At 68.6% G+C, this 24,818-nt stretch overlaps 3 protein-coding genes across 4 annotated transcripts; 1 reads left to right on the top strand and 2 right to left on the bottom strand.

The window, feature by feature from the left end:
• Nucleotides 1-475: 475 nt before the first annotated feature.
• UPF1 (UPF1 RNA helicase and ATPase) lies at nucleotides 476-14,972 on the top strand. 2 transcript variants are annotated; one of them, XM_058658134.1, is made up of 23 exons: nucleotides 476-992; nucleotides 7,143-7,282; nucleotides 7,737-7,826; nucleotides 8,786-8,953; nucleotides 9,033-9,213; nucleotides 9,416-9,577; nucleotides 9,707-9,791; nucleotides 9,898-9,996; nucleotides 10,181-10,289; nucleotides 10,362-10,640; nucleotides 10,722-10,886; nucleotides 10,978-11,092; nucleotides 11,201-11,344; nucleotides 11,429-11,642; nucleotides 12,337-12,454; nucleotides 12,576-12,732; nucleotides 12,809-12,951; nucleotides 13,154-13,328; nucleotides 13,426-13,507; nucleotides 13,641-13,802; nucleotides 13,908-14,125; nucleotides 14,204-14,326; nucleotides 14,894-14,972. In XM_058658134.1, exons 1-22 carry the CDS (start codon nucleotides 768-770, stop codon nucleotides 14,321-14,323), a joined length of 3,351 nt encoding a protein of 1,116 aa, XP_058514117.1. In that variant the 5' UTR covers nucleotides 476-767; the 3' UTR covers nucleotides 14,324-14,326; nucleotides 14,894-14,972. The 2 variants fall into 2 exon arrangements, with proteins under 2 accessions (XP_058514117.1, XP_058514115.1); XM_058658132.1 differs by having other exon boundaries at nucleotides 10,163-10,289.
• Nucleotides 14,973-15,741: 769 nt separating this feature from the next.
• Nucleotides 15,742-17,124, bottom strand: GDF1 (growth differentiation factor 1). The gene is made up of 2 exons (XM_058657617.1): nucleotides 16,704-17,124; nucleotides 15,742-16,616 (listed from the first exon to the last, which is right to left on the bottom strand). Exons 1-2 carry the CDS (start codon nucleotides 17,122-17,124, stop codon nucleotides 15,775-15,777), a joined length of 1,263 nt encoding a protein of 420 aa, XP_058513600.1. The 3' UTR covers nucleotides 15,742-15,774.
• Nucleotides 17,125-17,467: 343 nt separating this feature from the next.
• Nucleotides 17,468-24,768, bottom strand: CERS1 (ceramide synthase 1). The gene is made up of 7 exons (XM_036498078.2): nucleotides 24,456-24,768; nucleotides 22,101-22,260; nucleotides 20,365-20,545; nucleotides 19,305-19,466; nucleotides 18,619-18,766; nucleotides 18,436-18,545; nucleotides 17,468-17,510 (listed from the first exon to the last, which is right to left on the bottom strand). The coding sequence occupies exons 1-7, from the start codon at nucleotides 24,699-24,701 to the stop codon at nucleotides 17,468-17,470; spliced, it is 1,050 nt and encodes a 349-aa protein (XP_036353971.2). The 5' UTR covers nucleotides 24,702-24,768.
• Nucleotides 24,769-24,818: the final 50 nt, after the last annotated feature.

Here is a 24,818-nt window from a genome sequence, read left to right as displayed (position 1 = left end):
GGGACCCTCTTAGGAGGTGTGGCGATCCTCCTAAGCGGTGTGAGGGACCCCCGAGGTGACATGGGGACCCTCCTACGCCGCGTGGGGCTCCCGAAGTGGGGGACCCCTCGAAACCGGCGTGGGGGACCTCCTCAAGGCGGGCTGGGGGACCCCCGAGGTGACGTGGGGACCCCCTCCACGCGCCGCCCTCCTCACGGGCGTCGCCGACCAGCGGTTTACGGCCGCGTCAAGTTCTCGAACGCCGTCCGTTTGCAAGCCCCGCCTCCTCCGCCTCCGCCTGCTCCGCGCGTGCGCAGACGGCGTCCCCGCGCCCCTCCCGCGGGCCTGGCCTCTCGGCTCCCGGCGTCTCTGAGGGCGGGAGGGCGACTTGGGAGGCCCGGCGCGCCTGCGCGCAGCGGCGGGCTCGCGCACGCGCCGTGGCGCCGGCGAGGCCGGAGTCGCGCACGCGCACGCGCAGGGCGGCCGGCGGAGCGGCGGTTCCTGGCCGGGCTTGTCGGAGTTGGCGGCGGGCGGCTCCCCGGGTCGTCGGGGGACGCGGGGCCGGGACTCGGGGCGGCGGCGGCGGCGGGGCGCTCGCGGTCCTCGGGCGGCCGGGGCTCCGCTCCGAGGCGGGCAGCGGCTGCGGGCCGGGCCCGGGCGCGCGCGGCGGGCCGAGCAGGGAGGCCTCGCGGCCTAGGCCTCGGCGAGGCGGCGGGCTCGAGTGCGGCGCGGCGCCGGCGCGGGGGACGCGGAGGCCCGGCCCGGCCGGCCGACCGCCCACCGGCGCCATGAGCGTGGAGGCGTACGGCCCCAGCTCGCAGACGCTCACCTTCCTGGACACGGAGGAGGCCGAGCTGCTGGGCGCCGACACGCAGGGCTCCGAGTTCGAGTTCACCGACTTCACCCTCCCGAGTCAGACGCAGACGCCCCCCGGAGGCCCCGGCGGCGCGGGAGGAGCGGGCGGCCCCGGCGGAGCGGGCGCGGGCGGCGCGGCCGGACAGCTGGAAGCGCAGGTGAGGGGCCCGGCACATGGCGGAGGCCGCCGGAAGCGCAGGTGGGCCCGCGGGCGCGTCGGGCCAGAGCCGGGGACCCCGGACCCGGACCCCGACCCCGACCCCACTGCTGACCCCGGCCCTAGTCCTAATCCCGAACCCGGACCCCGACCCCGACCCCACTGCTGACCCCGGCCCTAGTCCTAATCCCGAACCCGGACCCCGATCCCACTGCTGACCCCGGCCCTAGTCCTAATCCCGAACCCAGACCCCGACCCCACTGCTGACCCCGGCCCTAATCCTGGACCCGAACCCGGACCCCGACCCCACTGCTGACCCCGGCCCTAATCCCGAACCCGGACCCCGACCCCACTGCTGACCCCGGCCCTAATCCCGAACCCAGACCCCGACCCCACTGCTGACCCCGGCCCTAGTCCTAATCCCGAACCCGGACCCCGATCCCACTGCTGACCCCGGCCCTAGTCCTAATTCCGAACCCGGACCCCGATCCCACTGCTGACCCCGGCCCTAATCCTGGACCCGAACCCGGACCCCGACCCCACTGCTGACCCCGGCCCTAGTCCTAATCCCGAACCCGGACCCCGACCCCACTGCTGACCCCGGCCCTAATCCCGAACCCAGACCCCGACCCCACTGCTGACCCCGGCCCTAGTCCTAATCCCGAACCCGGACCCCGATCCCACTGCTGACCCCGGCCCTAATCCCGAACCCGGACCCGACCCTAAGACTAACTCCGGCCCTAGTCCTAATCCCGAACCCAGACCCCGATCCCACTGCTGACCCCGGCCCTAATCCTGGACCCGAACCCGGACCCCGATCCCACTGCTGACCCCGGCCCTAATCCCAAACCCAGACCCCGACCCCACTGCTGACCCCGGCCCTAGTCCTAATCCCGAACCCGGACCCCGATCCCACTGCTGACCCCGGCCCTAATCCCGAACCCGGACCCGACCCTAAGACTAACTCCGGCCCTAGTCCTAATTCCGACTCCAGCCCGGACCCAGACCCCGACCCCGACCCCAGCTGGGGCCCGGACTCCGACCCTAAGGCTAATCCCGGCCCTAGTCCTAATCCCGACCCCGGCCCTATTCCCAACCTGGACCCTAATCCCAACCCTAACCCAGACCTGGACCCTAATGTCGACCCTAACCCTGACCCCAACCCATGCCCTAATCCTAACCCTAAATCCAACCCAAACCCAGACCCCTGACCCTAATCCCAATCCTAACTGTAACCCGGACCCGGACCTGGACCTCGGCACTAATCCAATCCGACCCTGACCTGAACCCAAACCCGGATCTGTCATCCCAACCCGGACCCCGCCCCCAATCCCAACCCCAGCCTGGATCCCCACCCTAGTCCAGAGCCCGACCCCGAGCGCCCCAGCTCGGCTCCATCACTCTGGCGGGTCTGGCCTGAGTCCCACTTTTCAAGCGTTCAGGCTTTTTCCGGGGTCCACCCGGCTTGTGGGCGTGTGTGTCCCGGCTGCCCAGGGCCATGGGGGCCTCCCGGAGCCCTGGGCAGTTGCCCCCATGGCCCGGGGTCCCCGCCGTCTTGGAGGGCGTGGGGCTGGCTGCAGGCCCGGGCAGGTGCACCGGCCAGCCTGAGCTGCTGTTTCCTCCTGTTGCTGAAACCAACCTGTTACGTAACCACGCGGTCCTGCTTCGGGAAGTTGGGGTCTGAGTTTGTTTGGGGAGGGGTGCCAGGGCGCGTTCCCGTTGCCGTGGCAGGTGGAATTGGGGGGTTGTAGCAGCCTGTGGTGCCCGGTGTGGGTGGTGGCAGAGTTGGGGGCTGCTGCCCAGCCATCCTGGGAACTCCCCACCACCCCGTCCATCCCCAGTCCGTCCTGCCTTGCTCTGCACCCAGTGAATCTTCCAGAATTCTCCACCGGAAGGAGGTGGAGGAACTGGCAGGCTTACCTGGGTGCCAGGTGTGGGGGGCGCATGCTGGGGCGCTCCTTGCCTCTCGCCCTGCGTCCTGGGGGCGTGGGTGAGTCACTCCTGGGCGCTCGCCCACCCGGCTGTGCTCGCAGTAGCTGATAGGTGCAGGCAAGCCTTGACTCACTGTAGCCCGGCTTCCTTGAAATAGAAGGTGCGGGCGGGGGGCTGGCGGGCAGGTGTGCACGGCCTGTGTTCCCACTGGTTACGCTCTGGGAGGGCTGACCCTCCTCCCTGCGGGCTGGCCCCGCTGGGCCGCGCCCGGAGATGGGGTGGCCGTGCCGGGGGGGCTGGTGATGAGTGTGCCCAGGGCTGGGGTGCCGGCGTGAGAGGCGTGCCCACCAAGCCCCATGTGGAGGGAGTGGCTGTGGCTGCCCAGGAGTTCCTAGGACACCACCCTGGGACCTGCCGGTTCCTGGAGCCCCCTGGAGCCCCCTGGAGCCCCCCGGAGCCTGGCTCGGTGGTCTGTGTTGTAGAGGAGGGCTGTGCTGGTGGGGATGGCTGCCTGAGGCAGGTCGGAGGTTCAGGTTGATTTAGTTGGAAAGGCAGAGTTAGAGAGAGGAGAGACACGGTCCTGCTGCCAGCTCGCTCGCAGGATGGCCTCCCAGTGGGAGCAGGGCCCAGACACCCGGGCCTCCGCTGCTTCCCCAGGCCCCTTCTCGGGGAGCTGGGTGGGAAGTGAAGCCGCGCCCCTGGGGGATGCTGGCACCATGGGGAGAGCCTTAACTGGCTACCCCACAGCATGGGCCCCTGACTTTTCTTATTTGAAAGGCAGGAAGGGAGAGGCTTGTGCTGGGTCAAGTCCCAATGCCTAGCCGGGGTGCCCGGGGTGGGTGCCTTGGTAGGGCTGTGGGCTTCAGCCAGGCCTTGCGAGGGGCGTGAGCTCCCAAGCTGGGTCTTGTTTTGGTCTTTAAAGATTGACATTTGCAAGGCAGAGTCTGAGGGAGTTGAGTCCCCGAAAGGGTGGCCAGGCCCTGGCCGGGAGCCTCGGGCTGCTGCGGGTCTCCCTGCTCAGGGCAGGGCCTCCGCTGCCCTCCCCGCAGCCCAGGCGGGGAGCCGGATGGGACAGGGAGCAGCGCCACAGTCGACCTAAGCACCCCTCAAGCTGTCTCCTTTGCAAAGATTTATTTTTATTGGGAAGTCATATATTTATATATATAGAGAGAGAGAGAGAGAGAAAGATTTTCCGTCTACTGTTCACTCCCCAAGTGGCTGCAAGGGGTTGAGCCGATGCAAAGCCAGGAACCAGGAACCTCGAACCTCTTCCAGGTCTCCCACGCGGGTGCAGGGTCCCAAGGCTTTGGGCCGTCCTCCACTGCTTTCCCAGGCCACAGGCAGGGAGCTGGATGGGAAGTGGGGCAGCCGGGACTCGAACTGGTGCCCATGTGGGATCCTTGTGGCTGCGAGGTGAGGGCATCGCCAGTGAGCCATCTTGCCAAACTCTCATGCTGTGTCTTACATGGAGTGCCAGGTGCCCCCCCGGAGGTGTCCTGGTCCCTGGGAATGGGCGAGCTGGCCCACAGTCCCCAGGGACTAGCCGGCTGGCAGTCTGCTGTGGTGGCGGTGCAGGTGGCGTGTGGCTCATCCCGGAGTGCCCTGGGATGTTTGTGAAGTGCGGACCATCTTGGGGGCGTTGGCTCTGCACTTGCCCTCTGTGGGCCGAGTGCTCGCTCGGCTGGTGATGGGGGCTGGGGCTGGTGGGGTCCCCGTCTAACCCTGTGAGCAGCCGCCCGTCCAGGCCCCACGTGTGCCCTGGCTTGGGCTCCCTTTCCTAGGCTGTGCTCTGAAGCTGGCAGCCCGTAAGCCCTTGAGGCCCCAGGACAGGAAGTTCTTGCACTGTGCTGCCCGTGGCCTGCAGATACGGGGCCGGTGGCTCCTGGAGTGCCCTGCACCCCCGGCTGCGGGAGGCCTGACCGGCCACGTCCTGGCTGGGACCTGGCAGCAGTGGAGGTGGGGGTGGGGACGCGACACAGGAAGCCACCAAGTGGGGAGGGCGGGGAAGTCCCGTGTCCCTGCTGTGACGGCGGTGCCACCTCCTGAGGGTCGTACACACTCCGTCTGCTAGCTTCTCCCCTGAGACCGGGACTGGGACTCGCGAAGGAGAACCCGCAGATGAGTCCTCTCTGCCTGTCCACCCCAGTAGCTCTCCCTAAGGCCCGAGTGTCGCTGCCCGGATGGAGAAGCCAGAGCAGGTGTCTGTAGCCAGCCTGGCCATGGGCAGGTGCCCCGAGGAGACTGCAGTATGTGGCTGTGGCCTGCATGTTCACCCTGCGCCCCTCTAGTGTGGAGGCGGATGTGGTGTTCCCGTGCTGGGCTGCTGGGTGAGAGGCTTCGGGGTCTGCGGCCATGTGTGTAGGGCAGGCCTGCGCCGGGTGCCACTGAGCCAAGAGGCCCAGCTGGCAGCGGCAGGTGCCCCGGCCTTTCCCGCACCGTGTGTGTTGTGAGGCTGCGGCGGGTCTGCTCAGACCCCTCCCATGGCACTTCCTGCTCCCTGCCGCGCTCTGCTGCCCTCGGGTGTGGACAGCTGTGCTGCTGGGTCAGCCTTTGCCTGCCGGGAGGCCCCTCCTGCCCCCGCCCCCGTCCTGGATTCCGTGCGCCTGGGACTTTGTCCCTTGTGCCCCGGTGACCCTGGCACCTGCCCTGCCCTGGAGTGGCCACGCACACACCTGACCCTGCTGCCGTGCAGGTGCCGGGCCGGGGCAGGGCTGTGGTGTGTAGTGGGTGCCCAGCCAGCTGCCTGGGTCTGACTCCTGCTTTTCTCCCTCCTCTGTGGGGTACACAGGTTCACTGAGTCTGACCCCATCCTCAGACTGGCCGGTCCTGCCAGGGGTCCTGGCCCTGGGTGGCCCAGCCTGTGGCCGGTGGGAGTACCAGGGCCCTACGATCCCTGCTCAGCTGGCCCTGGACCCCTGCCCCCTGCAGGTTTTGGGCTTGCTGGGCCTGGTAGGTCTTTGCCCCTTGCAACGGCTTGATGAGAAAGCTGGGTGCACCCCACAGGTGCAGGGGCTGGCCAGAGGGCAGGGGAGCTGAGTGGAGGTCCAGGCTGTATGTGCCCACTGGTGCCAGCTGGGAGCTAGCACCTGGCCCTGCTCAGGCAGCCCTGAGCTGGTGCGGTCCCCTGGGGTGCCGGGCCCGGCCTGCCCTGCTGGGAGAGGCTGTGTAGGGGGGACAGCCCATGCGATCGTTGGGTGGGTTTTCTGTGGAGATAGAACTATCCGCCTGGCAGGGGAGGTCTGTGGGGCCCAGAGCCCAGGGCTGCCATGTGGGGGAGTCGGAGTGTGGCCTCCCCTGCTCGTCAGAGCTGCAAGCCTTGTTCCCGGACAGGGGAATTCTGGGCCCAGGGCAATGGCTCGATTGGCTAATCCCTCTTCTTGCAGGCGTCGGGAGCCCATGTGGGTGCCAGTTCATATTCCGGCTGCTCCACTTCACATCCAGCTCCCTGCCTGTGGCCTGGGAAAGCAGATCCACCTTCCCCTCCCCGCCGTAGGCGCGGGCTGGGCACCCTGTGTCTGTGCCCGGTGGCAGGTCCTCGTGTCCCGTGTACGGTGTTCAGTGGAGCCTGGGAGCCACTGGCCCAGCCTGGCACCTGAGGACCCATCAGGGCCATGGGCGGTGCCTGTGTAGGGCACAGCAGTCAAATCCGAGCCTCCAGGTGACCACGTCACCGCCCTGCCGATGGAGGGCAGGGGAAGGCCAGCCCTGTGGCCCGTCCTCTGTGGAGTGGCCGACAGGGTCGCAAAGCAAGTTCGTGGATTACTGCTGGCCGAGTTCCTGAAGACTTGGTTATTGTCTGTGCTGTCTGCTGGTTCACTCCCCAGTGAGAACAGCCAGGGCTGGGCCAGGCTGGCTGCAGGAGCTCCTTTCGGGCCTCCCACGTGGGTGCAGGGTCCCAAGGCTTTGGGCCGTCCTCCACTGCTTTCCCAGGCCACAGGCAGGGAGCTGGGTGGGAAGTAGAGCTGCCGGGACTCGAACTGGCACCCCTGTAGGATGCTGACGCTGCAGGTGGAGGACCCGCTTACTGTGTTTGTGCTGGCCCCACCATGAGTTTTTGCTTTCTGTGTTCAGAACTGTAGGTCTGAAACCTGCTGGGGTGGGCGTCCCTCGAGGGCCGTCCCTGGCCTGGGGTGGGTTTGCTGGGGAGGAGGGTGGTGGAGGGCCAGCCCGCGGGGTGTGCAGCGGCGCGGCCTTCCCGGCTGAGCATGCCCCTCCGCAGGTCGGCCCTGAGGGCGTCTTGCACAATGGCGCTGTGGACGACAGCGTGGCCAAGACCAGCCAGCTGCTGGCCGAGCTCAACTTCGAGGAGGACGAGGAGGACACGTACTACACCAAGGACCTGCCCGTGCATGCCTGCAGGTGAGCCCTGCGCTGCTCTCCACAGGGGCCTTCATAGGGCCGTGGGATCGGAGTGTGGCAGGGTTGCCCTCGGGACCCTAGGCCCCCCATGCGTGGCCTGAGCCCACCCCGTCGCCTCGCTGCGGCCGGAGGGTCTCTGCTGTCGGAGATGGCAGGCCGGCCCCCGCACGGCAGGGGTTTGGTCTGTTTGGTTTGTTGCTTGAGGCGCTGGTTTAGAAGCCTGGTTGGGGGGCTTTCCTGAGATGTCCCTGCCTGCTCCTGGGGGGCTATGCCCTGGCCGCACAGGCATGGCGCCCTGGCTCACGGGGCTGAGGCCGGGGGCTGCGCAGGAACTGGGCCCGGTTTTGTTCCTGGGTTGTGGGGTTTGAGAAGCTCGGCGCTCGGAGCAGGCTGTGTCGCCTGCCTGGGGCCCGAGGGCGCAGCCTGCCGCCTGAGCCGGGCCGGGCCTTTGCAGTTACTGCGGCATCCATGACCCGGCCTGCGTGGTTTACTGCAACACCAGCAAGAAGTGGTTCTGCAACGGCCGCGGGAACACCTCCGGCAGGTAGGTGGGGGTCTTCCACCAGCTGGGGGGCGCCCAGGGTGTCCTGTGAGGGCCAGTCCCATCTCAGTACAGCTGACAAACCTGCTTGCTGCCCTCGGCCACGACTGGTCCAGCCTGAGGCCGACCAGCTGTGCGAGCGCCTTCCCGCCTTCCCGCCGGAGCTGGGAGGGCTGGCGGCCGGCTCCGGTGGCCCTAGGAGAGGCACGCTCTGGCCCTGGTGCCTCGGAGGCGGTCACAGGCCAGATCTGAGTCACGGGGCGGAACCCGCTGGAGCGCACCTGCCACCAGCGACTGGGAAGGGGGTGGCGCCGGCTGGGGTCCCTGGTGGCGAGTTGGGTGCTGGCGCGCCCTCTGTTGGTGGTTGGGAGAACTGCAGGCTGAGCCGGGCTGGTTAACATGTGTCCTGGGCCAGGCCAGAGCGGGACCGGTTCCTCCCGTCGCTGGGTCACTCCCCGTGCCAGCAGGGCCCACGTCTGGGAGCTTTCATCTGCCACCTGGGGTGCTTGCCAGGGGAGCTGGGACCAGGGACTGACCCCGGGGGCTGACGGTCCCCTTCAGAGGTTGTACAGACGAGTGTCTTCACGGTAGCAGACATTCCTGTTCCGTTTCCAGAATATTCTTGGTGATTGCAGCGGCCTCAGGCCTGGGAAAGCTGTTAGTTAAAACCCGTCCCAGGGCAGCCCCAGCTCCTGGTCCCACGTGAGGTTCCACTGTGTGTGCTCCTTGCTGTACTGAGGCGGCCATGGGGCAGCCGTGCTGGGCTGGAAGGTTCTAGAGACGACAGCCCAGGGCAGGAGGGGCCAGAGGCCGTGGAACAGGGAGACGCACCTGGGGGAGCCCCTCGCCCTGCGGAAGGCATTGGGGAGCTTCCCTTGGTCTCAGGGACGCCAGGGCTGGTGAGGTGTGGGCCTGCGTGCTGAGGCCAGGGGGCCGCTCACTGTGCCCACTGCCCGTCGCAGCCACATCGTGAACCACCTGGTGCGGGCCAAGTGTAAGGAGGTGACCCTGCACAAGGACGGGCCGCTCGGTGAGACGGTGCTCGAGTGCTACAACTGCGGCTGCCGCAACGTCTTCCTGCTGGGCTTCATCCCGGCCAAGGCTGACTCGGTGGTGGTGCTGCTGTGCCGGTGAGCGGGCCGGCGGGCGGCGGGCGGGCGGCGCCTGAGCCCGAGCCTGGCCTCACGGGGCTCTGTGCCCACCCCACAGGCAGCCGTGCGCCAGCCAGAGCAGCCTGAAAGACATCAACTGGGACAGCTCGCAGTGGCAGCCCCTCATCCAGGACCGCTGCTTCCTGTCCTGGCTCGTCAAGATCCCCTCGGAGCAGGAGCAGCTGCGGGCGCGCCAGATCACGGCACAGCAGATCAACAAGCTGGAGGAGCTGTGGAAGGTGCGGGGAGCCCCTGCAGCCCGAGCCCGTCAGGCTGGGCCCCTCGCGGCGGGCTTTGGCCGTTGGGAGTCCTACCTCCCAGCCAGCCCCTTGGGGTCCCCGAGGACAGCAGGGGCTAGTGAGAGGCTGTGGCCTGGTGTGGAAGTGCCGCCGGCCGCGTGTCGGGTGCTGGAGGCTAGCGGGGCTGGTGCACCGCCCGCAGGAGAATCCCTCGGCCACCTTGGAGGACCTGGAGAAGCCGGGTGTGGACGAGGAGCCGCAGCACGTGCTGCTGCGCTACGAGGATGCCTACCAGTACCAGAACATCTTCGGGCCGCTCGTCAAGCTGGAGGCCGACTACGACAAGAAGCTGAAGGAGTCCCAGGTGAGCAGGCGGCGCGGCCGGCAGCACCCGCCGACACCGCGGCTCACTGGGCCTCAGATCTGGGGGCGGCCGTGGACCGGGGCGTGGCCGTGCGCAGGGCTGACCGGGGCTCCCACGCTGCGTGTTCAGACGCAGGACAACATCACGGTGAGGTGGGACCTGGGCCTCAACAAGAAGCGGATCGCCTACTTCACCCTGCCCAAGACCGACTCCGGTAACGCACACTGGCTCGGTAGCCTGGCTGCCTCGGGACGGCACCGCGGGGCCGCGGCCGGGCGGGAGGGCGCTAACCACGGCCCACGCTTCCCCCGCCCCGCCAGACATGCGGCTCATGCAGGGCGACGAGATCTGCCTGCGCTACAAAGGCGACCTGGCGCCCCTCTGGAAGGGCATCGGCCACGTCATCAAGGTCCCTGACAGTATCCTGCCCGGGGCCGGGGGGCCGGGGGTCCCCGCGCGCTCTCCCCCTGCCCTGCCCTGGCCGCGTGTGTGCGTGCGAGCGTGCGTGCCCACGCGTGTGCTTGTGTCGCGCGGGTCGAGGCGTGGGCGCCTCAGGAAGGCTGTCGGATCTTGACACGCACGCGGACTTGACTCAGCGCCCAGATTACGGCGACGAGATCGCCATCGAGCTGCGCAGCAGCGTGGGCGCGCCCGTGGAGGTGACGCACAACTTCCAGGTGGACTTCGTGTGGAAGTCCACTTCCTTCGACAGGTAGGGGCTGGCGCCGCCCGGGGGCGGGGTGCGGGGGGACCCCCGCGCCCCCTGAGCCTGCTCGGCCCGCAGGATGCAGAGCGCGCTGAAGACGTTCGCGGTGGACGAGACGTCCGTGTCGGGCTACATCTACCACAAGCTGCTGGGCCACGAGGTGGAGGACGTGATCGTGAAGTGCCAGCTGCCCAAGCGCTTCACGGCGCAGGGCCTCCCGGACCTCAACCACTCGCAGGTGTACGCCGTGAAGACGGTGCTGCAGCGGCCGCTCAGCCTCATCCAGGGCCCGCCCGGCACTGGCAAGACGGTCACGTCGGCCACCATCGTCTACCACCTGGCCCGCCAGGGCAATGGGTGGGTGCTCGGCCCCGAGCCGGGGAGGGCGGGTCGCGGGGTGCGGGCCCCCCGGCAGGCCCTGAGCACCGCGTCCTTCAGGCCCGTGCTGGTGTGTGCCCCGAGCAACATCGCCGTGGACCAGCTGACGGAGAAGATCCACCAGACGGGCCTCAAGGTGGTGCGCCTGTGCGCCAAGAGCCGCGAGGCCATCGACTCGCCCGTGTCCTTCCTGGCGCTGCACAACCAGATCAGGAACATGGACAGGTGGGCACGGGCGGGCGGGGCGGGTGGGCACGGGCGGGCGGGGCGGGCGGGCGGGGCCCGGGGGCACCGTCTGACCCCACATGCCCCGCAGCATGCCCGAGCTGCAGAAGCTGCAGCAGCTGAAGGACGAGACCGGGGAGCTGTCGTCGGCCGACGAGAAGCGCTACCGCGCCCTCAAGCGCACAGCCGAGCGCGAGCTGCTCATGGTGAGTGTGTGCAGCATGCAGATCCACAGCACGCGTGTCCTGTCCCCTAGCCCGGGCGCGAGGAGGTGGGAGGGCCCGCTCGTCCCTGACCGGCCCTCCCCGCCCCAGAATGCTGACGTCATCTGCTGCACCTGCGTGGGCGCCGGCGACCCCCGGCTGGCCAAGATGCAGTTCCGCTCCATCCTGATTGACGAGAGCACGCAGGCCACGGAGCCCGAGTGCATGGTGCCCGTGGTGCTCGGTGCCAAGCAGGTAGGCCGGGCCCCGGAGTGGGCCCACAAAGGCCGGGGCGCTGCAGGGCGCTGCGGGTGCTCAGGCCTCCGTCTCCATACACAGCTGATCCTCGTGGGCGACCACTGCCAGCTGGGCCCGGTGGTGATGTGCAAGAAGGCGGCCAAGGCCGGGCTCTCCCAGTCCCTGTTTGAGCGCCTGGTGGTGCTGGGCATCCGGCCCATCCGCCTGCAGGTGCAGTACCGGATGCACCCCGCGCTCAGTGCCTTCCCGTCCAACATCTTCTACGAGGGCTCGCTGCAGAACGGCGTCACCGCAGGTGCCGTGGCAGGCAGGCCTGGGGCAGGGTGGGCACCGGGGGGCGGCGGCTCCCGCTGGCACGGCGTGGAGGGCCTTTGCTTCCTGGCAAGCCCGCAGCGTCAGGGTAGAGTGGGGTTCCACAGGCCTGAGCCGATGCGGGACGGCCTTGGGAAGGTGGGGCAGCAGGCGCCAAGTGACTGGCTGACCCAGCTGGAACTCCCACTTCTGGCCGCCCTGAGCAGCCCAGCCAGGGGCATGTGTCCTGTTGGGCAGGAAGCAGTTTCTCAGCCAGTCTAGAGTTGGACTGGCGTGGGGGCGGGGGTGCCTCATGGCCCCCTGGAGGGCCCACAGTCCTTCCTGCACACCTGCGCACACCCGTCGGACACTGAGGGCCCAGACAGTGGGCACTCTGGGAAACCCCACCACTCTCCCGCAGACCCTTCACGCACGCGGCTCTGCTGTCCCGGCCACCCTGCAGGTCCTGATGGGTGACGGCCAGGCTGTGGGCCGGCGCTGCACTCTGCTCCTGGGAGAAGGCGTAGGACGGGAAGGGTTGTTTGAGGCGGCTGGGAAGTTCTAGAAAGGCTAGAGGGGGTGCTGTTTCCTGCACGACACGTGGCTCCAGCTTCCGCTGGTGTCCCTGGCGGGCGCAGGGACACAAAAGGGCTACGGGCAGACGCTGTGTGACGCTGCCCCTCTGCCTCCCGGGACAGCTGACCGTGTGAAGAAGGGCTTTGACTTCCAGTGGCCACAACCGGACAAGCCCATGTTCTTCTACGTGACCCAGGGCCAGGAGGAGATCGCCAGCTCCGGCACCTCCTATCTCAACAGGTGAGGGCAGAGTCAGGGCTGGGCACAGGTGCTCGCAGAGGGCAAGGCATGCCAGGCGGTGGGCTGGTGTCATGGGGCCGCCCCGAGGGCACGGCCCAGCACTGTGGCCTGGCGTCGGCAGGACGGAGGCGGCCAACGTGGAGAAGATCACCACGAAGCTGCTGAAGGCGGGCGCCAAGCCGGACCAGATTGGCATCATCACGCCCTACGAGGGCCAGCGCTCCTACCTGGTGCAGTACATGCAGTTCAGTGGCTCGCTGCATACCAAGCTCTACCAGGTGGGTGGGCTGGGCCCAGGATGGGGGGGCATGGGCCCGGCCCCCGGTGCCCCCCTAACGCTGCTGCCCGCTGCAGGAGGTGGAGATCGCGAGCGTGGACGCCTTCCAGGGTCGTGAGAAGGACTTCATCATCCTGTCGTGCGTGCGCGCCAACGAGCACCAGGGCATTGGCTTCCTCAACGACCCGCGGCGCCTCAACGTGGCCCTGACAAGAGCCAGGTGCGTCCCGTGCGGCCCCCACGGGAGTGCCCACGCTGGGTCCTGGGGGGCCACCGCGACCTTTAGTCTCCGGTCAGTGATGGGGCTGTGGGGGGCCCAGGGGGGCCTGTCGTGCCGGGCCTGCGTGTGCGTGCCCCGTGGGGGCCTGCGTGTGTGCGCCATGGGGGGCTGGGTGTGTGCCCACTCACACCCGGGCCGGCAGGTATGGCGTGATCATCGTGGGCAACCCGAAGGCGCTGTCGAAGCAGCCGCTGTGGAACCACCTGCTCAACTACTACAAGGAGCAGAAGGTGCTGGTGGAGGGGCCGCTCAACAACCTGCGCGAGAGCCTCATGCAGTTCAGCAAGCCGCGCAAGCTGGTCAACACCATCAACCCGGTGGGCGTGCGGGGCAGGCGGGGGCAGGGGCGGGCCTGGCCCGGAGCCCTGCCGGGTGACACGGAGGTGACACATTCCCCGCCTGCCGCCCCCGCAGGGCGCCCGCTTCATGAGCACGGCCATGTATGACGCCCGCGAAGCCATCATCCCCGGCTCCGTGTATGACCGCAGCAGCCAGGGTGAGCGTTCCCACGGCCTGCCCGGCTCCCCGGGCCCTCCTGGGGCTCTAGAACCTTCCATCTCTCCACTCTGAGCCCTGCTCAACCCGACTCCCCAGCTCCTGCCACTCACGCGCGCCCTGCCGTCCCGCAGGCCGGCCCTCCAACATGTACTTCCAGACCCACGACCAGATCGGCATGATCAGCGCGGGGCCCAGCCACGTGGCCGCCATGAACATCCCCATCCCCTTCAACCTGGTCATGCCGCCCATGCCGCCGCCGGGCTACTTCGGGCAGGCCAACGGGCCGGCTGCAGGTGAGCGGGGTGCCCGCCTGGCCCCGCAGGGCCTGCGTCCAGCTGGGACTCTGCACTGTGAGCGCCCCAGACCCCCTCCAGGTCACATGGGGCTGTTTCTTGCAGGCCGGGGCACCCCCAAAGGCAAGGTCGGCCGTGGGGGACGCCAGAAGAACCGCTTTGGGCTGCCGGGGCCCAGCCAGCCCACCCTGCCCAGCAGCCAGGCGAGCCAGGATGTGGCATCGCAGCCCTTCTCGCAGGGCGCCCTCACGCAGGGCTACATCTCCATGAGCCAGCCCTCCCAGATGAGCCAGCCCGGCCTCTCGCAGCCGGAGCTGTCCCAGGTGAGTCCCTGGGCCGCCTGTGCCCTGCGGGGAGGGAGTCCAGAACATTCCACCACTCATCCGCTCCTCGTCTTCCAGGACAGTTACCTCGGTGACGAATTTAAATCTCAGATCGATGTGGCGCTGTCGCAAGACTCCACCTACCAGGGAGAGCGGGCCTACCAGCATGGCGGGGTGACGGGGCTGTCCCAGTACTAGAAGGCAAGCTGGGGGCGCCGGCCAGGCTCAGGGGAGCCCAGGGTGCGGGTGCGGGGCCGGGAGGGGGTGCTGGCCGGGTCTCGGGGGAGCCCAGGGCCGGGAGGGGTACAGGCCGGGCCTCGGGGGAGCCCAGGGCCGGGAGGGGTACAGGCCGGGCCTCGGGGGAGCCCAGGGCCGGGAGGGGGTGCTGGCCGGGCCTCGGGGGAGCCCAGGGCCGCGGTGCGGGGCCGGGAGGGGGTGCTGGCCGGGCCTCGGGGGAGCCCAGGGCCGCGGTGCGGGGCCGGGAGGGGGTGCTGGCCGGCCTCGGGGGAGCCCAGGGCCGGGAGGGGGTGCTGGCCGAGCCTCGGGGGAGCCCAGGGCCGGGAGGGGGTGCTGGCCAGGCCTCGGGGGAGCCCAGGGCCGGGAGGGGGTGCTGGCCGGGCCTCGGGGGAGCCCAGGGCCGGGAGGGGGTGCTGGCCGGCCTCGGGGGAGCCCAGGGCCGGGAGGGGTACAGGCCGGGCCTCGGGGGAGCCCAGGGCCGCGGTGCGGGCCGGGCACGGTCCTGACGGGCTCCCCTCGCCCGGCCCACAGGTGGCAGCGGAAGAGCTGAGCTCCGAGGCTTAGTGCATCAGCGTCGTCTTCTGGGTAATAAACAATAAAAATAAACGGATACCTGTTCTCCACTGCTAAAACTGAGGCGCGGCCGTGCGGGCGGCAGGACAGCGAGAGCCGCGGCGGAGCGAGCCCGCGCCAGAGGAGAGGGAGACGCAGGCGCGGCCCGGCCGCAGCCCCGAGGCCGCAGGGCGGAGGAGCCGGCCCCGAGCGGCGCCCCAGCTCTTGATGCTTTCTCTTGGCTGGAAGGGGACTACGTTTTAGCAGGAGCCCGCGGCGAGCCCCCCGCGATCGCAGGCGGCGCCCGGAGGAGCGGGGCCTTCCCGGGGGTTCATTTTAAGCAGAATAGGGGGTTCAGGGGGGTTTTCCGTTTGTTTTTGGTTCGTTTTGCTTTTTTCGTTTTTCTTTTTCTTTTGCCTTCTTTCTTTTTTTCCGAGAGATTCTTTCAAGGAGTGCTAAGAGAAAAAGCCACGCTTTGCCGAGTTTGTCTCCGAGACCCGTGTGGACGGGTGTGGACGGCGGCCCTTACACGGACCGCGCGGACCACGGAGGACGCGCCAGAGGGTGAAGGAGCGCGGGGGCGCCGGACCCTGGGCCCCCCGGGCCGCAGCAGACGCAGAGCGGCCCCAGCCCCTCGCGGGGACCCCCCCCGGACTGTTTCCCGCCCGCACGGGCGTCCGGCATGTCCCGCACCCGCCCCGCACCGGTCGAGGAGGGGCGTCTGCACCGAGGCCACGGCACTTGGTTTCTGGTCCATTTGTTTTAAGCTCTTTGTCACCAATAAAATGTTAACAACAAACACGGGCTGCTTTCTCGCGCTCGGGGTTGGGGGTTCGGGGCGCCGCAGTGTTGGGGGGCGCTCAGCGGCAGCCGCACTCGTCCACCACCATGTCCTCGTAGTGGCGCAGCACCACGTTGTCGCTGTTGTCGAAGAAGAGCACGGAGATGGGCGAGAGGCGCGCGGGCACGCAGCAGGCCGGGCCTCCCGCACCCGCGCCGGGCGCCGCGGCGAGCATGAGCGCCCGCAGCACCGCGTGGTTGAGCGCCGGCGGGCCCCCGGGCGCGGGCAGCGCGCAGCGGCCCTGGCAGAAGTTGGCCAGGAAGCCGCGCGGCGCGATGACCCAGCGGTGCCAGCCCACCTCGCGGAAGCTCAGGTAGAGGCGCCGCGCGCGGCAGCCGGCCCCGGGCGCCCCCGAACCCCAGGACCCTCCGGGCGCCCCGGGCATCTCGGGCCCCTCGGACGCCCCAGGTCCCCCGGGCCCCGCCTGGCGCCTGGCCCGGCCCGGCGCGGGGCAGCGGCGCGTCTCCAGGCTCACCAGCAGCAGCGCCGCCTCGGCCAGGCGCGCGCAGGCCGCGGGCTCCCGGGCGCGCAGGGCCAGGCCCAGGCGCAGGCTGCGGGGCGCCGAGGCGTTGCGGGCCCAGGCGGCGGGCGGCAGCTCGGCGCGCACCGGGCGCTCCAGGCCGGACAGCGGCTGGCGCAGCAGCAGGGAGCCGGACTGCGGGGAGGCGGGCTCGGCGAGCGCCACGCTCAGCTCCCAGCCGCCCGCCGGGGCCACGGCCGGGGTCGCCGCGGCGAAGCGCAGGTCCAGGCGGGCGCGGCTCAGCCGCTCGGCGGGGTCCACGGCCGCCAGGTCGAAGAGCACGGTCCACTCGGGACACGGCCCCGCGGGCGCGGCGGGCCACGCAGTCCGCGCCGGTGCACCTGGCGGGGGAAGCCAGGAGGGGTGAGGCGGGGCCGGAGTGGGGGGCCGGGCGGGTCAGGGCGGGGACCCCCGGCACCCCGACTCACCGGGGTCCGCGATGTGGCGCACGATGTTGCCGGCGACCCCCAGCTCCTCCACGTGGCACGGCCGCCGCGGGGTGCTGGCCCCGGCCTCCCGGGGGTCCCGGCGGCGGAAGAGGCGCCACATGATCGGGGGCACGGGCCGGCGCGTGGGGGCAGCGCGGGGCGCCTGGCGGAGCCCGAGGGCGCGGAGCAGGGCGGCGGCGGCGGGGCCGGGGCCGGAGTCGGGGTAAGGGCTGGGGTCGGGGCTGGACTCGGGGTCGGGGTCGGGGCTGGACTCGGGGTCGGACTCGGGGTCGGGGTCGGGGCTGGACTCGGGGTCGGACTCGGGGCCGGGGCCGGGGGCGCCCGCGGGGGCCGGCGAGCGCAGCAGCAACGCCAGGAGCAGGAGCAGGCCCCGGGCGCGGCTGGGAGCGGGCAGCGGCATCCTCCCCGCAGGCGACGGGCGGCCGGAGTGGGCAGCGCTGGCCGCGCCGGGACCCCGCGCGGGGGGCGGGGCCTCGCGGGGCGGGGCCACACGGGCCAGGGCGGGGCCTCGCGCTGCCAGAGCCACCGAGGCTGGGGGCGTGGCAGGGGTGGTGGGCGTGGCCTGCGTCCTAGTCTCCCGGTTAGACACGTGGGCGTGGCCCAGTTTGGGGGCGTGGTCAGGATCGTGGGCGTGGCTTAGTCCGGTGGGCGGGACCCCTGGGGCGTGGTCGAGGCTGTGGGCGTGGCCTATCCCGGGGGGGCTTGGTTCGGGTGGTGGGCGTGGCCGGAGCGGTGGGCGGGACTCAGAAGCGCTTGTCCTTCACCAAGCCGTTCTTGAGGGGCTTCCTGCAGGGGACGCCGGGCGACTCAGCCCAGGAAGCCCAGCTCAGCTCCTCGTACCCGGGGCCGGGGTCGTGACCTGCTCCCCCAGCCCCTGTGACCCCCGAGGACCGTGCAGCGGCTCCCCGGCCTGGGTGAGCCACCCCTGCCTGCTGCCCGCCAGGCGACCCCAGCAAGCACCCGGAGGCGCCTGTCGCTTTGCAAAGACAGCAGGGGTGGTGGAGGCGGGCCACCTGGCATCGGGCACGGGGGACTCAGGCCTGCACCGTCCCGCAGGGAGCCAGCCCGGGTGAGTCCCTGCTGCTCAGCTCCCAGCCCAGCTCTGTGCAAGGCCGCAAGTGGGGGTCCCTGTGGCTCGGACCCCCGCCACCAGAGACCAGACAGAGAGCCGGGTGCAGAGGCGGGAGGCGGGAGCCAGAGGCTGGGGGAGCTCGCTCCCCGCTTCTCTGGAACTCAGCCTTTCTGATATATAAATGTATTTTAATGCAAGGAGACTTCAGAAAGTTGGGGGTCAACGCCCCGCAGGGGCCAGACGCAGGTGTGTGCATGGGACGTCATCCCTGCAACCTCCGGCCATGCAAACCCACAGGGATCACCTGCTAAATGCCTGCACCAGCCACAGCTGGGCCAGGCTGCAGCCAGGAGCTCCAGCTGGGTCTCCCATGTGGGTGCAGGGGCCACAAGCAGGGGAAGTGGAGCTGCCGGGACTCGACCCCGGGCTCTGACGTGGCATACTTAGTCCTAACCCGCCTCACCGAGTTTCAAACTCTATGCACCTGCTGTTCGCCTCACCCCATCTCATCAAGACTGGTGGAGCTGCGGGGGCGGGGCTGCCTCATCAACACCTTCCAGAACATTCCAGGGCTTCTTGCCCTCCCTCCTGCAGTGTGCCTGCCTCCCCTGCACCCCCTGAGCCGGGGCACACACTCACTCGGCTTTGCTGGGCTTGGGGGTCCGCGCTTCCGTGGGCTCGTACTCACGCAGGTCCTGCAGCTCCCGCAGCTGGCCCGTCAGCACCTTGGCGGCAAAGGCCAGGATGTACTGTGGGGTGAGAGGGGTGCGTGAGGCATGAGTCCCCAGCCCGCAGGCCCTGCCCGGGGAGGCGGGCACGCACCAGGAACCAGTAGAGGTTCATGAGGGTGAGCAGCAGCAGGAGGCCGTTGAAGAAGAAGTAGAAGGGGATGCCGGGCACGGCGCGCAGGCTGCAGTGGGCCGTGGCGTACAGCACCTTGAGCGGGAACCAGTAGAGCCGGAACCAGAACCTGGGGCGGGGCCGGTCACGGGCACACAGGATGGACCCAGTGGTCACACACACACACACACACACACACACACAGGATGGACCCAGCGGTCACACACACACACACACACACACACACACACAGGATGGACCCAGCGGTCACACACACACACACACACACACACACAGGATGGACCCAGTGGTCACACACACACACACGCGCACACACACACACACACACACAGGATGGACCCAGAGGTCACACACACACACACACACACACACACACACACAGGATGGACCCAGTGGTCACACACACACACACACACACACACAGGATGGACCCAGCGGTCACACACACACACACACACACACACGCGCACACACACACACACAGGATGGACCCAGAGGTCACACACACACACACACATACACACACACAGGATGGACCCAGTGGTCACACACACACACACACACACACACACAGGATGGACCCAGCGGTCACACACACACCAGACCCCGCCCTTCCCCGGGCCCACCCCCACAGGCCCCGCCCTCACCAGCCCACGCTGAAGCTCACGCAGCCCACGAGCGCCAGCACCGTGTGCAGACGGTGGTAACATCCGCCCCGCGACTTGAAGTAGATGTTGAGCTTGGTGAACTCGAACTGCACGTCGCTGATGTCATGCAGGAAGAGCACCAGGATGCCCACGTTGTGGTACCTGGGGGGACAGGGATCTCACACGGGGACCCTCACACTGGGACCCTCACACCGGGACCCTCACACGGGGACCCTCACACCGGGACCCTCACACAGGGTACCCTCACACGGGGGACAGGGACCTCACACGGGGACCCTCACACGGGTACCCTCACACGGAGACCCTCACACTGGGACCCTCACACCGGGACCCTCACACAGGGTACCCTCACACCGGGACCCTCACACTGGGACCCTCACACCGGGACCCTCACACAGGGTACCCTCACACGGGGACCCTCACACTGGGACCCTCACACCGGGACCCTCACACCGGGACCCTCACACAGGGTACCCTCACACGGGGGACCCTCACACTGGGACCCTCACACCGGGACTCTCACACGGAGACCCTCACACAGGGTACCCTCACACGGGGACCCTCACACTGGGACCCTCACACCGGGACCCTCACACCGGGACCCTCACACGGGGACCCTCACACTGGGACCCTCACACCGGGACCCTCACACAGGGTACCCTCACACGGGGGACCCTCACACGGGGGACCCTCACACGGGGACCCTCACATGGGGACCCTCACACCGGGACCCTCACACCGGGACCCTCACATGGGGACCCTCACACTGGGACCCTCACACGGGGGACAGGGACCTCACACGGGGACCCTCACACTGGGACCCAGGCCACTGCCCCCTCCCTGCAGGGACAACCGCACCTGTCCAGACCCCAGCCACCCCCAGGGCGTCCACCTGCCAGGCCTGGGCCAGGGGGCAGGCCGGGGCCTCCCTCCCCACGCCTGGGGTCACCTGCCAGGCAGATGGAAGAGCCTGTGGTTGACCGGGACTGTCCCTCCCCCCATGGCCTCTGCCCGGCCCTGGCCATGTGCCGGTGCTCACCGGAAGGCGTAGGAGGAGACGAGGAGGAGGAGGGTGACCACGTGGTGCAGGAGCATGACCAGCGAGTCCTTGCGCCAGGCGTCCATGTAGAGCGTGGCGTAGACGGAGTGGCCATAGAAGCTACTCTGAAGCAGGTAAATGACCGCAATGTCCCGGGGTACAGCCATGCCTGGTGTCCAGCCTGGAGGAGGGCAGGTGGGATCAGACCGTGTCCAGGAGCCTAGGTGTCGCCCCCACCGCCACCTCCGAGTGCCAGCGTGTCCGCACGCCTCTGCTCTGTCCACTCCCCATTCTCCACCTGGCAGTTATAAGCAACTGTTATTTTTATTTTAAAAAAATGGGGGTGGAGCCAAAACTGTGAATTAGCAGGCTCAGTCTCCACCTGCAGAGACCACATCCCATGTGGGCGCTGGTTCGAGTCCCAGCTGGGCAGCTCCCCTTCCCATCCAGCTCCCCGAAAAAGCAGTGGAGGACGGCCCAAAGCCTTGGGACCCTGCACCCGCATGGGAGACCTGGAGGAAGTTCCAGGCTCCTGGCTTCTGATCGGCGCAGCTCCGGCCGTTGCGGCCACTTGGGGAGTGAATCAATGAATGGAAGATCTTCCTCTCTGTCTCTCCTCCTCTCTATATATCTGACTTTGCAATAAAAATAAATACATCTTTACATAAAGAAAAGAAAACTAACCTGTGTACCTGTTGAGTCAACACCCTCACCACTCCAGGAGGAACATGGCTACATGATATTCACAATTCCAAACTACAAAACTGCCCACCCACCGCATCCCGTCCCCACCTAGCCCTGAACCCACCCAGTGAGACCCTCTGTCTGGCGCTGCTCCCGGCCCCGAGGGAAGGCTGCCCACCTAGCGAGCAGGTTCCCAGCCCCCAGCTCCCCTCCCTCGCCACACATACCTGTCCCAGCACCCCGGGGTCCCACCCCATCCCGGTCTGCCTGAGCTCTCCCAACCTCATGCCCAGCTCCTGCTGCATGGCAGCTTCTGTGCTGAAACCCCTGGGGACCGCCCACTGGCATCCCTGAAGGGTGACAGGCTCAGGGTCCCCCGAGTTCTGGTCCCCTACTCTCGCCTTCCTTAGACCCAGGGCGAGGCATTCACCAGCTGCTGCCAGAGCCACACCACCCGCCAGCGTGGATCTCCTCAAATGCCACCTCCTGGGCCACGGCTGCTCCCACGGCAGAATTGGAGGAGGAGCTGGCGCCACAGCCTCGTGGGTGAAGTTGCTGCCTGTGGCACTGGCATCCCACACAGGCATTGGCTCAAGTCCCAGCTGCCCCACTTCCCACCCAGCTCCCTGCCTGTGGCCTGGGAAAGCAGTGGAGGACGGCCCAAAGCCTTGGGACCCTGCACCCGCGTGGGAGACCTGGAGGAGGCTCCTGGCTCCTGGCTGTTACTGCCACTTGGAAGTGGACCAGCAGGTGGGGGCTCTCTCGTCTGTTTCACATCTACCAAAGAGATCAGAGCGTAAAGAAGGTGTTAGTCTGCCAGTCCACGCTTGTGTCTCCGGAGACGGAGGGAGACCTTCCCTTCACGGCTTCATTCCCTACATGGCGACAACAGCTGGCCAGAGCCAGGAGCTCCAGCTGGGGTTGCCCCTGTGGGTGGCAGGGACCTGAATACATGGGCTTTCCCAGGCGCAGGATTGGAAGTGGAGCAGCCGGGACTAGAACCCACTGCTGGGATGTGTGGCTCTCCGCCCTCACCCCAAGGGGCGCCCTACCGTGGAAGACAGAGGGCGGGTCGTGGAAGAAGCGGTACTCCGTGCCAAAGAGCAGGTAGGTGTTGTAACTCCAGGACGCCAGGTAGAAGAGAAACTTCCAGGCACTCTCAGGCATCTTGGCGGCATCTCTAGGCTGGAGGCGGCACCGCTTGGCCAAGGGCTGCAGGTCGGGGTGGCGGGGGCGGGGAGGCAGCCGGTTGGAAAAGGCAGGTGAGGGCCCGGCGGCGTGGCTAAAAGTCCTTGCCTTGAAAGCCCCGGGATCCCGTATGGGCGCCGGTTCTAATCCCGGCAGCTCCACTTCCCATCCAGCTCCCTGCTTGTGGCCTGGGAAAGCAGTTGAGGACGGCCCAATGCATTGGAAAAGGCAGGTGAGGACTAAGGGTTGTCCCTTCCAGGGTCCGGAAGACGCCCACCTTGCGGGGGCAGTCCACAGGCCAGGTGTCCTCCAGGAGTGCCCAGCCTCCAGGGCCGGCTGGAGCGTCACCAGAGCCCAGAATCTTAGCAGCAGGTGCCAAGGGCTAAAGTTAGACACCAGCTGTCAGGCCTCGGAGGCGGCCCCCCACCCCCACCCCGGGGCAGGGCGGGAGGACGGACCGTGACGGGCAAGAGAGACGGAAGCCCCCTACCAGGAGGGGGCTGACAGCCAGGGACCTCCGTGGGGTCAGCCAGCAGGGCTCCCCGTGGTGGAGGTGGTGGTGAGGTGGTGCCATGGTCAGGGATGGCAGAGGCTGAAGGAGAAGGTGGGAGGGGCCCCCAGTAGTCCATGAAAGCAACATGGAGCTTGGGGGGCAGGAAAGAAAGGTGGGGGATTCTGAGAGGGGCAAGTTGCGGATGTCATGGAAGAGGGGTGCTGGCGGGGACAGGAGTAAGCACGAGGAAGGTGCTAGGATGTGGGGGCGAGCGCGGGATGGGAGCGGGAAGGCGGCGGAGTCCCAGGCAAGGAATATTGGCGAGGTTGTGGCACGCCAGGGTGAGGCGCACCTGTCCAGGTGTGTCAGGTGGGAACGGGTGGGTGTGGCAAGGGGCGGGGCTCCAGAGCTGCATGGCCAGGCTGCGGCCCCGCCCCTTTGCTCTACACCAAGGATGAGGGGGCCGGGTGCCCAGAGCACCCCGGGGGGTTGTCATGGAGACAGGCAGAGCCAGCTCCTGTAACCCCTGGCAACCAGGCTGCTGCCAGGAAGATGCTCACTGGGAACCCAGACGGCCCCTCCGCCCATTTCTTGGGAATGGCCTCACCCAGGCCGGGGAGAGCCCGGGAGAGCCCGGGGAAAGCTGGGGGGTCATTTTGGGAAGGGAAATTTTGCTGTGCCTCCCAGCAGGTTCCCCCCGGCAGCTCGGGCAGGGAACCCACTGCTGCCCTCTTCCCTGTCAGCCCCGGAGAGGCCCCGGCCTCTCCATCCCCACCCCAGGCCTCCCCTTGCCCTCCCTGCCCCAGCTTGATGGGGAAGGACCAGGGCTGACCCGGTCACTCCGCCTCCCCTCCGGAGAGAGCCGGGTAGGGGTGGGGAGAGGTGAGCAGGGGTCCCCGGCTCTGGTGAGTGGGGGACATGGGCTCAGCGGGCCGCCAGAACACACCACCCCGTTTGGCACCAACAAGGGTCCGCCTCTTGCCAGGCTGCAGAGAAAGGCCCCTTTGTTGGTCTCGGCTCTGTCCCCTCACCCTCCACCACCTCCAGCCACACTGGGGCGGCTGACCGGGTCACAGTCCAGCCAGGCACCACCGTCTGCCCACTAGCTCCCGCAGCAGCAGCGACCCCCTCCCCAGACACGGCTGGCGGGGGATAGAGGAGGAGCGGTCAGGCGACAGCACGGCCACCCATCCCAATGGGGCGGTGGCTTTCCCCGGCTGAGGGCATGCTGCTCCAGGAGCCCCCCAAAGGCTGTCCCCTCCAAGGGAGCGACCAACTGCTGTGGCCCAGCGCCCGGGAGGGTGGTGCTGACGTCAGATAGGCACGCAGCATGGCCCGGGAGCCCCCTCGCACCGAGCCCTTGGCAACGCATCCTGAGCCTGTTAGCTCCCGCCCTGCCCTTTGTCTCAGTAAAGGGGTCCTGCCGCGGTCCTCCGCACCCCGTGCCTGGAACGTTCCCTGCAACCACAGGGCAACCTCTTCACTGTCTCCGGGCTCACCTTGGCCTGGCCACACCCCCGCATCCACCCGCACCCTGCGTGCACTGACGTGAGCGCGCGGTGGCTCCGGAGGGCCCATCCCGGAGCTCCAAGTGCCCACGCCGCAGTGACACTGTCCCCTCCTCGTCCCCAACCAGCACTGTGAGAAAGGCGCAAAGCACAGCCTAGGGACCTCCCCCACTGCTCAAATTTGGGGTTCCCACGTCCAGACCGGCGGCTCCACTGACCTGGAAGAAGCGCGTGGTGGCCGCGGAGCGCAGCGCTGTCCAGCCGAGCGCACCCAGCGCCAGCAGCAGCAGCTCGGGCGGCGCCAGGTGCGCGTTCTCGGCCAGGCCGCGGCGCGCCAGCCCCCAGCCGCAGTCGGCGCAGCCCCGCGCGGCCGCCAGCATGGTGCCCCAGCCGCGCTGCACCAGCTGCGCGTAGCTGGGCATGGGCTCGGGCCCCAAGGGCCCCGCCGCCGCCGCCGCCGCCATGCCGCCCTCCGGCCTCGCCGCCTGCACCCGCCCGAGGTGGCCGCCGGAGCCGCGCGCCCCGCGTCACGCGCCGCAGCTGGGCCGTGGGCGCGCGGACCGGAGCGGCGGGGCCGGCGC

This window comes from Ochotona princeps, chromosome 33 (genome assembly GCF_030435755.1).
Source record: "Ochotona princeps isolate mOchPri1 chromosome 33, mOchPri1.hap1, whole genome shotgun sequence".
In the NCBI taxonomy this organism is placed as follows: domain Eukaryota; kingdom Metazoa; phylum Chordata; class Mammalia; order Lagomorpha; family Ochotonidae; genus Ochotona; species Ochotona princeps.
This window is presented reverse-complemented; position numbering and strand designations above follow the sequence as displayed.

Bases quoted from the DNA above. Each gene is read 5' to 3' on its own strand.
- UPF1 (XM_058658132.1), top strand. From the start codon at position 768: ATGAGCGTGGAGGCGTACGGCCCCAGCTCGCAGACGCTCACCTTCCTG. The intron at 9,792-9,897 runs GTAACGCACACT...CCGCCCCGCCAG, and splicing joins CCTGCCCAAGACCGACTCCG to ACATGCGGCTCATGCAGGGC. The intron at 13,329-13,425 runs GTGGGCGTGCGG...CCGCCCCCGCAG, and splicing joins TGGTCAACACCATCAACCCG to GGCGCCCGCTTCATGAGCAC.
- GDF1 (XM_058657617.1), bottom strand. From the start codon at position 17,124: ATGCCGCTGCCCGCTCCCAGCCGCGCCCGGGGCCTGCTCCTGCTCCTG. The intron at 16,617-16,703 runs GTGAGTCGGGGT...TTCCCCCGCCAG, and splicing joins GCGCCACATCGCGGACCCCG to GTGCACCGGCGCGGACTGCG.
- CERS1 (XM_036498078.2), bottom strand. From the start codon at position 24,701: ATGGCGGCGGCGGCGGCGGCGGGGCCCTTGGGGCCCGAGCCCATGCCC. The intron at 18,767-19,304 runs GTGAGGGCGGGG...GCCCCGCCCCAG, and splicing joins GTGAGCTTCAGCGTGGGCTG to GTTCTGGTTCCGGCTCTACT. The intron at 18,546-18,618 runs GTGCGTGCCCGC...CTCACCCCACAG, and splicing joins TGAACCTCTACTGGTTCCTG to TACATCCTGGCCTTTGCCGC.